Raw genomic sequence first — 16998 nt, 5'->3', positions numbered from 1 at the left:
TAACTACTCTTGCTGTAGAGTAGTGTGATCAATAATAGATGTGCACGTCACGTGCTGTAGAGTAGTGTGATTAATAATAGATGTGCAACGTCACGTGCTGTAGAGAAGTGTGATCAAGATAGATATATGTATTTACTTGCTGTAGATGAATGTCATCAATAATAGATGTACAGCTACTCTTGCTGTTGAGGAGTGCGGCAAAGATAGATGTACAAATTCACTTGCTGTTGAGGAGTGCGGCAAAGATAGATGCACAACTTCACTTGCTGTAGAGTAGTGTGATCAATTTAAGGTGTACAACTAATCTTGCTGTAGAGAGGTGTGAACAATAATACATGTATAACTGCTCTTGATGTAGAGTAATGTGATCAATAATAGATGAACAACGTCACTTGCTGTAGAGGAGTGTGATCAATAATAGATGTACAGGTACAATTGATGTATAACAGTCTGGTCAAGAAAGATGTACAACTTCACTTGCTGCAGAGGATGTGATCAATTATAGGTGTATACCTACTCTTGCTGTAGAGGAGTGTGATAAAGATAGATGCACAACTTCACTTGTGAAGGTGTGTGATCAATAAGAGATGTATAGAAGCACTTGCTGTACAACATTCTGGTCTAGATAGATGTACAACGTCACTTGCTTCAGAGCAGTTTGATCAATAATAGATGCACAACTACACTTGTAGAAGAATGTCATCAATTGTAAAATGCTATTGTAGACACGTGTGCGAAATTGTTATAACGTTTACATTTTAGTAAACTTTAAGGTTGGCAACAAGCTTTCAGTATCAAATGAGTTAAGGTGTATTTTGAAGACAAAACTAAAACTTCTACTTCTACTGGTGAAGAGTTGCATCATTGACAATAATGATATATCTTCTCATCTTGATAAAATCCTCAATTAAAACGCTTTCTACAAACAGTTGAAACAGATTTTTTTCTTAGAATACATGTATCACAGCTATCAAAGTAAATACGAAAATAGCCAATACCGTTTTTAAATCAAGTATCGTGAATACGAATCAAGGAGATACGAGGTATACATCAGTAAGAGAACATGTAGTCCAGCATTAATACCAAAAGACAATTTGAGACTAAAAGATGGGTCCCCTTTCAAATGCCTAATCCACTGACCCCCCCCCCCCCTTGGATCCGCCACTGATTGTGTAGGCGGGATTACAAATGTAAGAATAACTAATTCAGTTCATTTAACGTATAATTGAAAAGTAAAAAAAGAATGATATCTACGAGAAATTGTTTTGAGCAGATGTATAATGTTATATTACGGGACATGATTTATTAATCTGCAGATTAAATTTGATATTGCTTTAATTCATGGTGAGCATTCCTTGAAACGATCTTATCTACCACTGTTTATGTATCGATTGTTACAATGTTTTTGAGTTCAGTGATTTTCTGAAAGAAGTGAAAGATACCAAAGGGACATTCAAACTCATAATTTAAAAATAAACTGACAACGCCATGGTTGATGAGTTAAAGTGTATTTGTAAAAAAAGAAAACACAAACAGACAAAGAAATGTACAAAAAAACACAACATAGAAAACTAAAAATTGAGCAACACGAACCCCACAAAAACACTAGGAGTGGTCTCGGTTGATCCGGAAGGGTAGCAGATCCTGCCTCGCATGTGGCACCCGTCATGTTGAACTTATGGTAGTTCTGTGTTCTTTTCTTGTTTCTTATTCTACTTCATGATTCAATGCTCCATATCGAAATGACTGTCATATTTAAAGCAATCATGACTGTCTAGATACTGTAATTGGAATTTTGTTTTAAAATAACGTATCAGCATTCAATGTATGATTTCAATATCAACTTCTCGCAAAATTGAATGGAACTTATGTGATGGAGGTGACCGCAAGAATTCAAATATTGTTATGAAGAAAATGAGAAGTGGGTTAGGGTTAGGATACATGTATCAATGAATCTTCAACCTAACGACAAAATCTAATCAAAAGTCATCCAAAGTGCCGTATTGTAGTGGTTAGTGCATCGGACTACTAACACAAAGGTTCCTGGTTCGATTCCCGTTTGGGATGTAAATTTCAAGAACTCAATTTTCTGCTCTCCCTTGACACCATCTGTATGTTCTTGAGGAAACGATGATAGTCCGTCGGAAGTGGACGATAAATGGCTGATCCGTGTTAAGAGAGAGCCATATCTCTTGCACGTTAAAGACACCCTTGTAGATTTCGATAAAGAGTAGGCTAATGCCGCTAAAAGGCAGCACTCGCATCCGCAAAGAGGAAAGGGATTAATATAATTTGCAAAACTTGTTTCCCAATCCACTATAAATAAATATGTTTAAAGTAAAGTGCAACATGCAGTGTTGAAAAACAGACAGGTTTTAAATACACGAAGGACTAAATAGTTTCCCGAATCTATAAAAATTTAAATAAAATCTAACAGAAACAACAGCAGATCTTTTTAGCGCCCAAAGCAAGTCCCCGGATTGCAAAAACATTGAACTATGACTTACGACAGCTACTGGCGAGGTTTCGGATTTGTGATAGTCTTATAAAAATGTAACGAGGTTAATATACTATTTTTAGAGCTCAACCCTTTACATACTGATTACTTAACGTAAAGTGTTAATGGCTTTACAAAAAAAAAGTTATCGTCCTTTTCAATATCAAATCTAAGCTTATTAAGTATACGCACAGCTCTGTCAGTAAAAACACCATACAGAATAGACAGGAACATATTTTGAAGAGGCATCCTTAAAAAAAATAATTTGAAAGTCAAATTCATGAGAAAAATATGAATACTTTACTGCTGCAAATATTATCATTTTACATATAATTCAAAATTTTAAAAAAAGTGTTATGATTGCCAATGAGACAATACTACAGAACAGAAACCAAGTTTTGAATATTTTCAAGTAACCGAAAGATCTTCATTTCTGATTGGAAATGGTACATATTATCATTGATAGCAAGGAGGACATGTGATACATCATGTATACATCAACATTGTGATAACAATTATCCTTTTAACATAGAAATCGAACTGGAATGCAACATATCATTCCTACCTTGATCATAGTCCTTACTTTTACAGCAAGAAAAAAATCATACAGGTCAGTACGCATTCACCTGCTGCCACAAACTCTTGGCAATGCCAACGCAATGTTCTTGAATTCTTCTTTCTAAAAGTGCGTACACATAAAATAACATCCATCGTTGTTTAAACAAGATATAAATACAATTAAACTAGGTATGTAATATTTTGACATAGATGTTTTTCTACTTATATTTTAAAATCAAATCCTTGCTCGTGACATCTACATTGGATTGAAGTAAAGAGGTTATTAAACTAAATGTTTAGTCTGGGCTTGTTTCTTTTAAAGAGATGATGTTAAAACCAAAATAAAGTATACAGTTTTACAATAAAGTAACTAAGTGTTATGGGACTTTAAAATACGGATACGGAACCGTCTATTATGTTAATATAGTGCTTGAGTGATTAATGTTTTTAAGAAAGCAACAGCATTACGCAACAGTTTGATCAAAATACTTATCCATAGCAGTTAAAAAATTATGTACAGAAAAGAAATGTCATGGATTGCAAAATTTATGTAATAACCTTAAACATTATATCATAAAATCGACATTTAGTTATTCTTTATATCTCTCAAACTTGGAATATAACATTTAAAATTGCAGACTTGTTAAGCACCATCTTCTGATTTTGCCAATTTACATTATATTTTCAGTGTATTAGGACCATTCATTGCATTTATCATCGTGCTAACTGCTGACTTTCGAATACATCTGTCTGATTAATTTTATATTGTTTTAGTCTAATATCGTTTTATAATTGTGATATTACATATATGAAAATAATAAGACGTGGTCTGATTACTAATGAGACAACTCTCCACAAGAGATCGAATTCCACAGATATTAACATCTATTAAAGGTCATCGCACTGCCTTCAACAATGAACAAAGCTCATACCGCTTAGTTAAATATATAAGGCTCCGAAATAATAAATGTTAAACAATTCAAGCGATAAAACTAACGACCTATAAAATTGAGAATGTTTATTTTGATGATGATTTCAGTTTTTTTCTTTTCTTTTTCTTTGTAACTTTGATTGCTTTGTTGTTTTCGTCCTCCGATGTGTGTTTTAAGAGTAAACTTGTTGATTTATAGTCATAAACTGATATTACCGGATATAAGTGGATATAGTTTTACGTACAGTAGTCTGAGTAGATAATGTTTCACAGTTTCAGCAAGTACACAAACATCTAGTTGCATTTTTAAAAGAAATTGGAATTTATTATAGAATATAAAAATGTTATTATATTTAAGTCGTTTTTAATTTTTATCACGTTATCTTACTGTTGATTTTTATTTGTAAATAATAAATTTGCTTTAGTCTAGAATTTTAGTATATTGAAGGACTTTTTGTCTTATTTTAAAAATATGCTTTAAATTTAAAAATATTCGAATTAGCTCTCGCCGCGATATAGCCTTTTTGAGCTAATGCGGCGTAAAGCAACCAACAATCAATCAATCAATCAGCTCTTTTTTTTTGTATTTGTTTAACACGTAAACATATTTTTGTTTATGTAACTAGATTACATGAACTTAATTTATATAATATTATAACAAATATAAGAATTCATCCTTATCATTCGGACACATATCACAAAAGAGGACTCCCTTGACATTGAGAAGCATACTAAAAAAGTCGGACTTGCTTATATTCGAACTCGAAAAGGTGCAAGAAATACCGGTATCAAATTTATGTGTGCTGGAGTAACATTCATCAAGTTTGCCCAATACAAAAATAATCAGCCAACTTAATGGTAGTTTGTTGAAAGTCCAGTGTAAAAACTTTATGAACAATCTACACTCAATTATAAAAAAGAAGATGTGGTATGATTGCCAATGAGACAACTCTCCACAAGAGACCAAATTGACACAGAAATTAACAACTATAGGTCACCGTACGGCATTCAACAATGAGCAAAGCCCATACCGCATAGTCAGCTATGAAAGGTCCCAAAAATGACAATGTAAAACAATTCAAACGAGAAAACCAAAGGCCTTATTTATGTTTTTTCAAAGGGAGTCCATTGCACAGAAGGGCAGGCAATTTGTACTGCCATTGAAAAAAGAGGCCATGCTTCTGGTATAGTGTCTTTTTGTCTTGCAACAGACCATCTACGGAATCTTTAAAAAGATGTTGGATTCATCTAAATTGGGTCTCGGAATTAAGATTCCCACTCTTTGGCTGAGTTGTTGCTGTTTTTTTATTTGACATCCCACACACCCAACGCTCCATTTACAAGTGATAAAATTGCTGTAAGGATAATTTAGCATGCATTGAAGAGCATTGATACCCAGATTATCTTAACGGAACGACCAAAACTGTAAATGATCAAATTTGCCTGAGAGAGACCAATAGTTTTAGTATTTCAAATAACCATTAAAACCAAAACGGTCTAAACATAAAAAAAAGTTAAGACAGAGGAATAAAGGTCGAAATACACAAAAAAAAAAAAAACCAGTATCCACAAAAGATTGACTCAATATACCAAATCATACACCAGATATAATCCTGGTACTCTAAATGGTATCTGTGTCTGTTGTTTCCGGGTTATGGTTCTATGTTAATCGTTTGTGTTATATTCTATCATACCCGTAGTCTCATCACTATCATAATGTTGAAAAATGTGTGAATACTCTTTTTCATAGTTTATGAAATTATAGAGCTGTATTTTACAGATCTTGTGAATATTAAACTGATTTCATACTAATTGAAATGGGATTGCAGTGGCAGACGGAACTGCTCATAAAAGGGGGTTTGCGCTACAGTGATTTCCTATATAATTAACCCCCCCCCCCCCCCCCCCCATGGAGCCGCCTATGGCTTGTCTGGTGTCTATTTATGTCACATCTCCGGATGCTGAAACCACCTGTTTACATACTTCTGACAATTGATCATCATTGCTTGATTCGACCTGAATATGTATGAAATATTGGCCACTGGACACTAATCAACCAACAATCAATCAAGCATTGCTTGATTATTAAATCAAAATAACATACTGATACTGATATATTTCGAAAATGATTTTGAAAAACTAGAAGATTAATTATTTTCATGCGTGTTGGAAATTTTTATGTTTTTTTTTTTAAAGATTTCTAAGCATATCAATATTATATAATTGTCTAATTGCTAGCACGATAAAATGCGGCTCAGAATGTCATACTCATAAAAGGCAGGGTTAATGTGTATTTAATTTGCCACTGGACTTTAACAAGCCCTAATCATCATCATCTTCTTTGGTGCCCCTTTAATTCTTTTCTCTACAATGCATATCATAAAAATAACTAATCTTATTAATACACTTATAGTATAGTTCGGTGTGTATTTATCGTATGCATTTTAAACATTCTACTTACATTATTAATAATAGTAGAGAAATTTGGCTTTTGTTACATAAAAGCTAGTGCATTTATGTGTTTGGTATTTTCGTAACTTAAGACCCAGTTATTGTATGATGTATTGCCTTTGGTATTTAACGGACAATATAAATATCTGTTTAAATTGGTTCACCTTGTTATTATAACTCGCGAGATTACTATCTTATTAGAAGTGTGTTCATTTTGCAATAAAAATTAATTCGGGTTCATCTTACTTTTTAAGAGTACACATGTAGGGCAAAGCCGTAAAGTTTATGATTCAATGTTCTTTTAAGTATAAAATAATGAAAAAGGTATAAAACGCGAGTAAAGCTTCATGAAAGTGAATTTAACGTTTACCCAAGCCAAGAAATTTTACGTATTCACCACTTTATACATGAACAGCCTGCTAATAATATAATTCATTCTTCTTTACGACAGTTTGTATTAAGACGGCAACACCGTTATTAATGTTCTGAGAGATTTTCAATTTTCTTGGTATTTATGGACCTTATGATTTGATTATATAACGAAAGTTTCACATTTGTTTTGAGTTTTTCAAGAAACGCCCCTTTCGTTTTTGTCTGAGTCAATCTAAATTATACAATTGTACGTGCTTTTTGATAGAAATTCGCCTTTATCAATAGTAATGACACCTACTTCAAATATCTCCTTTTGATTTACTCCGCAATACTTCATTATGACGAAATAAATTTTATTTTATCATAGAGACGTAATACCAAGCATAAAATTAATTGTTTTCGGTTACTTCAATTTGAAGAAATTAACGTAACTACTTTTTCCCATATTGCTCCGCCTTCTGAGATCTGCACGTGTTCTTTCGGAACTCTCTCGACACACCTCTCTAGCATGAAATGGTTTGTGTACACAATAACGTTTGAACACTGATGTTAATATTTATCTTTGAAAAAGTCAATAGTTTTAAGAAGAAATTTCATACGTGCTTACAATAACAAATAAACTTGACCCCTATTCATGCGTATGTGATATGAATCGGTAAAATAAAAGCGAAGCAGGTACTTAAGCGCTCTGCCATAAATTCAAATTTGTTGGTAGCAAAACCACGTTTTTACAGTTGAGACACGTGGAATGTATAGATATTCAACAAATAATTAAAGGAGATGGGATAAACACAGTTTGCTGAGATTGAATACCATATAATTCTATTTAAACCCGTAGAAAAGGAGGAGCTCGGGTCAACGTTTTTCTTATTGGATAATGAATGGCTTTGGAAGGAAGAAAAGAATGAAAATATTTGGATATACTAATTAACTCCAGTATACTTAATACAAAAGATTGACAAGTCTGTAAAGAGAAAGTTGAAATGAGCCTTCTACGATTTTCAGTCAATAATTTTGTAATAGATAGTTATTGTATCTACCGACTTCTATCTCTATAATCATATGGCAGATGAAAGTCTGTCACAGCGTCGACATTCCTTCAGATGACCGAAACATTGGCACATAGTAATACTTATTCCGATTGTTTTACAACATGGACAAAACATAGACAACTTTTAACGTGTGTAGATACCGTATTTTTAGCAATGTGAACTCATGGAACTATTCCGATTTATTTTTCTTTTTTTATACTTATCATTCGCAATGGAAAGAACAATTATTTAATCGTTTGTGAGATTAATCGTGCTGGGTAAGGAATGATGTTATTAACAATTTGAAGCCTTCGTGCGGCTATTGTTCTTTGCCATGCTATACAGAACTCTAGTGTTCTTTACGATTCATGTATTCTGGACGATATGTGGATCCCGTAGTAGGCTTTCGCTTTGGATTGATGAGAAACAAGTGAACAACATTATCGGTATGTAGATATCTTAACCATCATCTTGTACGCCTAATGCTAGGTATTAAATATAATTGAAAATATCTCATAAAGCATACATTTTACAGATCCAAGTTCTGTAGAGATAGTACGATTTTCTTTAATCATCAGGTCTCTGCTTAAGCAATCATATTCAGATGTTTCCTTCTTGTTTATAATTCTCACCTCATATTTTACATTTTGCATACACATCATTGCAAAATTTATTTGAACAGTCTCTCCATGCTGTTTAATGTAGAACGTAAATCTACCTTACTCTCTTTGAATGAAGTGGTATTGATGTCCTCCAGTTAAGAATTACCATTTGTACAAAGTAGCGTTTAACAATTTGAGTGATGTATACGGTTTCTAAAACAGAACCGATCTCCTGCATTCTAAAAGCCGTAGAATATTTCAATTATTTTTTATCGTCTGTTTGATCAGTTGTAAATGAAGCACGTGCAACGGTTCCATCATATATCTAAGAGATTAACTTTGTTCTTCTTTACTTTTACTCTCCGAATTTATGTAATATAGTTCATACAGTTTAATTATTTTTTGAAATAAACATCAATAAGTAATACACAAAATATCTCCTTTTCAGGAATAGATATGGAAATATATATTATTAGTGATGGAAAAGTAGTGCCGTACTTACAACACCCCGAATTTGACAAATTTGTTATTCCTTCAAAAGTTGATACTGTTAATTTAACATGGGAAGCTGGTCATGATACGGTATGTAACAATTATATTTAAGGGGTTTGCCGAATCCCTCCTCTTGGTGCGGGGTCTTCTCGCAGCTTTACAGACCCATTGGTGGCCTTTGGCTGTGTTCTGCTCTTTGGTTGTGTTGTTGTCTCTTTGACACATTTCAGGTTTTCATTATATATTCTAGCATGATCTTCATCAATCGAAAAATTGGTTCGATTATGCTTAATTTAATAACTTTATTATAAAAGCTTACCCAAACGCTTATTCTTAGGATCTGTAAATAGTGAATCGTGTGTCTGTTTTGTTTCATAAAACCACAACTGCTTTAAAAAGCATGTAATTTAAGTAATTAAAAATGTCCACACCCTATCTGTAGAATTTCATGGTATATTTAAGTATTTTCTTAATCGCTTTCCTTCAGACACAATTTAATTAATTTTGATAGAAATTTTTAACGTATATTTAATTACATTGTGACTGTCTAATATATAAAATGGATACGTAGACTTTTATATTAAGAAGGCAGGCATATGTCAAGTGTATGTTGAAACACAAAGTCAGAAATTTTTAAAACATCATGCTGGCATTCAAATTAGAGAAAAGAGAAAATCAGTAGTCTGTTAAATAATCTTTTGATGCTAAATAAGATTTCAGGATTTTAAAAATTCAAATATATATGGTTTTAAACTTCGAAGTATCATTGAGGGTTTTTTTTTACAGAAAAATCTTTGTAATGTCTATTTTGCACTGTTAAAACATTATAAATGTATTAAATTACTTTTAAGACATAAAACTATGTTCGCAGATCGTTATTTTTCGTATCTTCTTTCTTTCATCTAAAAGCCATTAGAAAAATTATCATTCACAAAAACACTTGAAATAACTCCCACTAACCGTTAGTGAACTGTAAAGCCATTTATTTCAATTCTGAGTGTCAATACTAATTGAATATTGTCCTGTTTAAAATTTATGGATCAACATCGCATATCTATAAATAAGGAGACACTTGAAACACTTTAAAATCTGGCGATGCAAGTACGGAAAAACAATGAGGGCTCCCAACCGGAACAATTCCTCTATCTCGGGATCTTTTCAAAACAGAATGTTATCAGTTTGGACTATTTACGACGGACACACACAAGTACGTCCCCATTGTCAAAATTGTCAATAATAGTTAGCAACATCAGATTTCACTAAAAGAGAAAATTGTCGTTTTTATTATTTATTGAATTTCAAACGAAAAAGGTCGCGATTTAATCAAAAATCTTTTATTCTAACCCAAATAAGATACGGCTTTTAACTTGTATACGTGAAAACAAATCTGTCACGTGTAGTTAAAATTTGAGGATCTAATTTTTACAATGAAGTAATATTTATCTTCAGCCCTAAGCAAGGTTTGGCTTGAAATCGATATAGACCTAACTTATTACCCACAATTCCACGCTGATAATTGCTTCAGTTTGACTGATACGTTGATGAAGTTTTGATCAGATTTCATTACAGAATTTCCGAGGTGTTCGGAATTCAATATGTTTCTTATTTATTTAATATTGCTAATATCGTCTAAGGATAATTAACGATTCAGCTGCGTATTTCCCGTTGATGTTGAAGGGTGTAACTGTACATTACTATACGTATATACAATTATTAATAAAACTAGACAAATTTATCGTCTTAATGGGTAAATTGTCCCAAATAGCCGTTCTGATTAGTTAGGACCATTGCAAGTGATTCTTGGTGTTTGTTTCATTTGACCGTTTAACCACTGTCCCATTACCGCTAACATGCATCCCCTCTCTTCCTTTTTTCTGGCATACTTGGTTGTTGTGCCACAGTTGGACCTTCTTCTTGTCATGTTTTAGTTTTTTATTTGTGTTCCTGACAAGAAACTCGCCCAAGGCACTAACTAGTTTTATTATAACATTATGCCATCAGTTTTCTTCTTTTCCGGATGTCAATTGAAGTTTTAGGAGGCATTTAGTTATTAATTTACATTAGAAACAGTGAAAAACCATAAACACACGTATGTTTTAGCCTTAATATATGTGTAAATAAAAAAAATGTTAAATTTCGGAAAACTCAAAATCTTTGAAACTGATGTACATATAAAGTGATACGTGAGTCAGTTTGTTAGTCCGTACATTGTATCAGCTAACTCTACTTTTAAAAACCATTTTCAGAATTTCAACTATACTTCCATGAATGTTTAGAACCTAGTGTCCTACTGCAACTCATATTCCTAAAACGAGAATAGTGTTGTGATATCTCACAGCAATTTGAGCAAAACATACCCATAATATACAAATTTAAGACCAGAGGTATAAATTTTAAATCTATCGTTACAGTTTTCCAGTTTTCTAAGTCAAAATATTAGAATTCTTGTTCTATCCTTCCTACAGCTCGTCAATGAAATATATTCACAGTTATAACGTAATATAACTTATAACACTGTAAATTTCTTTATTGCTCTGTAGGGGGAGTCGGTTAAAACCATTTACTTATCAAACTTATTTCTTTTTTATTGGGACATAAAATCTTGTCAAGTAATGTTATTTTATATTCTTTTAACGGCAATTTTACACCGACAATTAAATAAGAACTACAGGCGACTTAAAAGAAGACTCCCCGTTTAAGAGGTATACAAATACAGTTCGGTGTCTCCAGCTAGTGATACAGAAATAAAATTGTCTTCACACAAAATTTCAGACGCTATTAAACTATTTAAGCATCAATTTACTCTGGTTAAGTAATACCTTACAAATATTGACTGTTTAACCACGTACGAATTCCGTATTCGGTCAATCAAGCCTAAGTCTATAATCTTGAATTATGATTGTCTGCGTCGCTTTTGATAAATAAAAAAGAAAAAAGGTACTTTAACTTAAAATGCAAATCCATTAAATCAAATATTTCAAAAAGCAGACAGAAAAAGCAAAATAAATTCGATCGTGAATTTTAATACAGATAAACCATCTCACTGAACATAAAATTTAACCTTACTGATGTTTTTTTTCAAATAAATGTTTAGTGTTCGGGTTTCTTTAATTTCAATTTTCAAACTTAAAAATGAATTATGCAATTCAATTTTTACTCGATCAATCTTCTCCGACATAAAAAGAAGAATATCAAAACGTTTTTGTTTCCTTATAACAGATATTTCATTGACAGAAGTAAAATAGATTTATGAATTGATGATTTAGAAAAATATCATAGGTCACTGCTTCTGCTCAAAATGTACATTTAATTGTTGCAATTAATAATGACATGTCGCTCTTTTACAATATATGCACAATACATTAAATCATTTATCATTTATTTGAAATATAAAGCGTTCTATAGAAATAGAATAACGTTCATTCTTGGTTTATTAAATATCATATGGTGTACTGTTATATATACGCGTGAGCATGATTACTATACCAGTTCGCTATTCTAAATACGGGTGCATATATTGAAATGTTTCAAATTGATAACAAAAATACACCTTGCAAGGGTATTTCATATAATGCATATTTTTACATTTAAATGATATTAAATGATGACTATCGTGTATACTTATTCGACAGAATTTTTAACATGTAGTATTTTTTAAGTTTCTTCTGTTACCTTATACATGTATAACAACGGACTCGGACATTTTTTAAACTGAGTTATACTGTGCGTAATGCTGTGATTTCTTTTTGATTCAACATTGGCTATAGGTATATGTAGAGAGAGGGTTGAGATCTCGCAAAACCTGTTTATAACACTGCCGCATTTTTGCTCCTGTCCCAGTCAACTTCTTGCCTTTTTCAGTCTGATATTTTTTACAATTTTGGTTCGTTTATATGTTTTAGAGTTTAGTGTAACGTCCTCGTATAATAGTACACATTTTTGTTTATAATAGTCAAGCTGAAGCCTGCGTCGGATGCGGGATTTTCTTGCTGTGTTGAAGACCTCTTTGGCTGTTTTCTATTCTTTGGTCGGGTTGTTATTTCTTTGATACATTTCCCGTTCCCATTCTCAATTTTAGTCTGTTAAGTTATCATATTGTTTTACTAGGACAGGAACACTTGATAAGGATGTATTTTTATTTGAATATTTTTCTATGGTTCTGTCTTTTCTAGTTTTATTTTATTCTGAGCTGGGCTTATGTTTTATAAACATATACCCCTAATTATTATCAACTGAATTCAAACACATAGTAACTTCAGCCAGCATGAATAACTTTGTTTGGTTAATATTTTGGTCCCTACCTTAGAAAATGTCTTAGGAATCAAACTGAAATTTCTAAAAGGGCTGTGTAAAGATTTTCTTTCTATCAATACTATGTATAGCAGTAATATGAATAGTAAAGACAAAAAGTGAAATTTCATTGAAGCAAATTTGAAAAAAAATTGAAAAACCACTTATAACTTAACTTGTTAATGAACAATGTAATAAAATAAACAAATAATTACTTGACTTTGAAGGCAGATAATTTATCGTGATCAATTTCATAGCATAGTGGGAGACTTAACGCATATTACCACAACTAATCATACAATATTTGATAATAAGACAAATATTTGTTGTAATTCATCACATCTTAAGATAAAACAAAACAATCATAGAAACAGAAGATGTCTTAAAACATTTCTTAAACACCTGAAGATGAAATCACATACAAACAGGTCGTTCAGGTTAAGAGTAATGACTACATACAATTTTGGAACAACTTTTTTTTACATGGAAGATTCAGAACGAAGTTGTGCCAGTGCTGCAAGTGGGAAAATCCAAAAGAAAATCTCGAATTAAAATGTGTGATAATCATACAAACTAAAAAGAATGATTAAATTCTGACCGTTCTCAAATTTAGTGGTATCAAATTTAACCGAACGGAAAAAATATTGTTTGTGTATCGGTCAATGATTAATAAATCTTTTTTTTTCTTCTTTACTGTGTGCTCCTGGAATTAAATTTGTTCTAATTTTTTTCTTTGCTTGCAACCTGAGACAGCAGACCAACAGTACATACTTAATATAAACCTTTTTATACAAATATAAACATAAAGCATGTTTACGAAGCCTTGTTGTCTCTTTGACACATTCCCCATTTCCATTCTCAATTTTATTTCAAAAAGAAAAACACTTTACAAGAAATGTCTCGAACAAATATCCTGTAAATTGTATTTTTCTTTTCTTTTTTTGAAGGCTTCCTAAATATGCTATTTTAGGCATATAGTATAAAAGAATGCATTTTGAAGGTGTATGCAAGTTACAAACTGTCTACATTAGGAACTCTATTTGTCTGTGTCCCAGCACCAAATTGCTACACAGAGCCCAAAGATCTGACAGAAACATTTACTTAATGATTAGAACAATTGATGAGATATGTGGATAGTTCAGTCACACAACTAGTGTTTAACCTTCAACTATTATCTTGATACACGGAAAAATGTTTAAAAACGTGTTGTTCATTAATTCGATTCGCTATAACACTCGGCAAAACGCGAATTCGTGTAAAAACAATTCTAAATAATGCCTTTCTGCACTTACTGATAGCAATCTAAAAACATTGTACATCTAGAAAACGTGATCCCGTGTCTATAGTTTCACAAATATATATATATATATGTATGTTAAACATTCTTTTTATTGTCTTTGTTATGACTTTTGTCTCTAATTTTAAAAAAAAAGAGTAAAAGTACAAAAATTAAGAACTCCGAGGAAAATTCAAAACGGAAAGCTCCGTATCAAATGGCAAAATGAAAAGCTCAGATACATCAAACGAATGGTTAATAACAGTCATATTCCTGACTTGGTACCGGCTTTTTTCTTACGTAGAAAATGGTGGATTAAACCTGGTTAAATAGCTAGCTAAACCTCTCACTTGTATAACAGTTGTATAAAATTCCATTATATTGACAACGATGTGTAAACAAAACAAACATATAAAATGGGTAAAAAAGTCAGAAATGGGGAACAAAGGGTCAAAGCATAAATAGGAAATGATAATAACATGTGTTTGAAAGGAACATTTAATAGTTGTATAAATTAAACAACAAACTTTAGTTTTTGAAAAGTGCTTTTACTTTGGGAAGGGGGAAAGGGGGTCAAAGATGAAGTATACATAAAAACTAGGAGATGAGTTATGATTGCCAATGAGACAAATATCTACCAAAGTTCAAATCAATCCATGATAATCAACCTCACGGCCTTCAACAATGAAAATTTTGAAACAAAACAATTTGCAATGCAAAAAACAAATATGACAGAATTACAGACTGAACTACAGGCTTCGGACTTGGGACAGGCACATAAAGAATGTGGCGGGGGTTTAACATGGTGCCCAACTTTCCCCACTTATACATGTAACCTGTGACAATACAGCACAATATAAGAAAAGGCCATGTTTTTTCCTTCACTTCATTTGAGTTAACTTTGACAGACAGCAATAGTACTGAGCACTTGCAATTTTATCACGGGATGTAATTCTGATGTTATTACTTTACGATTTGTTTATTGTTTCATATAACAGTTAGAAATTGATGTTTATATGTATTTTGCCAAATCACAACTGCATAGATTCCTGGTGTTTATTTATCTAGATATAGTGATTATTGTTAGTGAGAATGCCGTCATTATTTAACACTTCTATGTATTATTTACTTCTTTAAGATGGTTAAGTCCCTTGATACGTTTCTTCTGTTGAAAATGATGAGCTGCACGTGATATAAATATCAAAGTGTTTATAAAAAGAAAGAAAGAAAAAAAACAACATGAAAGGTGGTTGTAAGATACTGATAAAAGCGCTAACGTTTTCACATTCCAAATTAAAACGATGACACAACTCTTTTGGTCAGAATTTTTAATATCTTTTAAGTATTTATTCAGTTTGGAGGATTACAACTTAATTTTAATTTATGTATTTGTATTCACCCGTTAGATCCCCTTTAAGTATAACAGATTGATGCACGAAAAATTGCTGTAACATAAGTAATCTCAATTGAAAGATGAATAGCAGTTATTATATAAAATGTAGAAGTTTAAACATATTGCAATGTATTATTTTTTTTTTACTTATGATAGAGAGCACGCGCCTGTCATAATTTGCGTCTGCTACACAATAAATTGATTCTATGAATGCGAAGTCTTTTGGGGGTATCAGAAACGAAGTGGAATTTTATTACGCAACTTTTATTTATAATTCAGGAATTAACATTTCAATTTTGTTGTACGATTTTGATTCCCATACTTTTTTACTCCTAACATAGTTGTTTTGTTCAAATTATGTAACATTCGGATTATGCGAATATTCATGCTGATGATAATGACTGAAATCAAGCGTAAAGGGGGAATTCAAAAAGCAATAAGTCGAAATTGGAATGACTGAAACAGTACCCGAAACAAAAAGGGGGCCTATGAGATGTTACATAATTATGCATGTCAATTGAGAATTAGCCACAATTTCACTGTCAAAAGTAAAAAAGGGGATTTGATATCTAAGAACGGATGATAACTTAGACACTCATTGTATATGTATCAATTTTGTGATAGAATGCACTGCATTGGGAAAGGCTTTAACATGTTTTATTTACAATATCACGTATGTTCATTTGTAGACAATGAAATGATGCACTAGACTAACACATTTATGAATGAGTTTGTTAGGTAATTGAGAAAAAGTCTGGTTTATCCCTTTTAATTGTTAAAAAAACACTTCTTTATTGCACTAAATGTGGATATTTAAAAAAAAAAAAAAAAAAAAAAAAAAAAAAAACGCATTATGATATCAACCATCCTTAACATGTATAAAATTAATCCCGGTATGTTATCTTCAAATCATCCATTGAATTCGTTTAGTATTTTCTTTTTGTGATATACGTCTTTGTTAGTATTGTTTATCCTTAGTACTGCAGTAACCTCCAACGTATAACTGACGACCGCAATCAAAACCCTAATCATAAATAGTACTGCACCATGAAAACGCTATTGTTTTGAAAGTATTCAGATTTGAAAAAAAGTGTAGATTTCAAGA

At 31.8% G+C, this 16998-nt stretch overlaps 1 protein-coding gene across 3 annotated transcripts in view; it reads left to right on the top strand.

Annotated features, from left to right (window-relative positions):
• Positions 1 to 7349: 7349 nt before the first annotated feature.
• The window catches only part of LOC143075165 (protein shifted-like), a 43360-nt gene continuing 33711 nt past the window's right edge, over positions 7350 to 16998 (top strand). For 2 of the 3 annotated variants that reach the window (XM_076250515.1, XM_076250499.1), the window contains exons 1-2: positions 7351 to 8286; positions 8891 to 9024. In XM_076250515.1, coding sequence (XP_076106630.1) covers positions 8175 to 8286; positions 8891 to 9024 — 246 coding nt within the window. In that variant the 5' untranslated portion in view covers positions 7351 to 8174. Of the gene's footprint in view, positions 8287 to 8890; positions 9025 to 16998 lie in introns of all 3 variants that reach the window. The other variant, XM_076250508.1, reaches the window with a different exon arrangement.

Source organism: Mytilus galloprovincialis, chromosome 1 (assembly GCF_965363235.1).
Source record: "Mytilus galloprovincialis chromosome 1, xbMytGall1.hap1.1, whole genome shotgun sequence".
Classification (NCBI taxonomy): Eukaryota; Metazoa; Mollusca; class Bivalvia; order Mytilida; family Mytilidae; genus Mytilus; species Mytilus galloprovincialis.
Note: the sequence above shows the minus strand (reverse complement) of the source record. Positions and strands in the feature narration are given on the sequence as shown.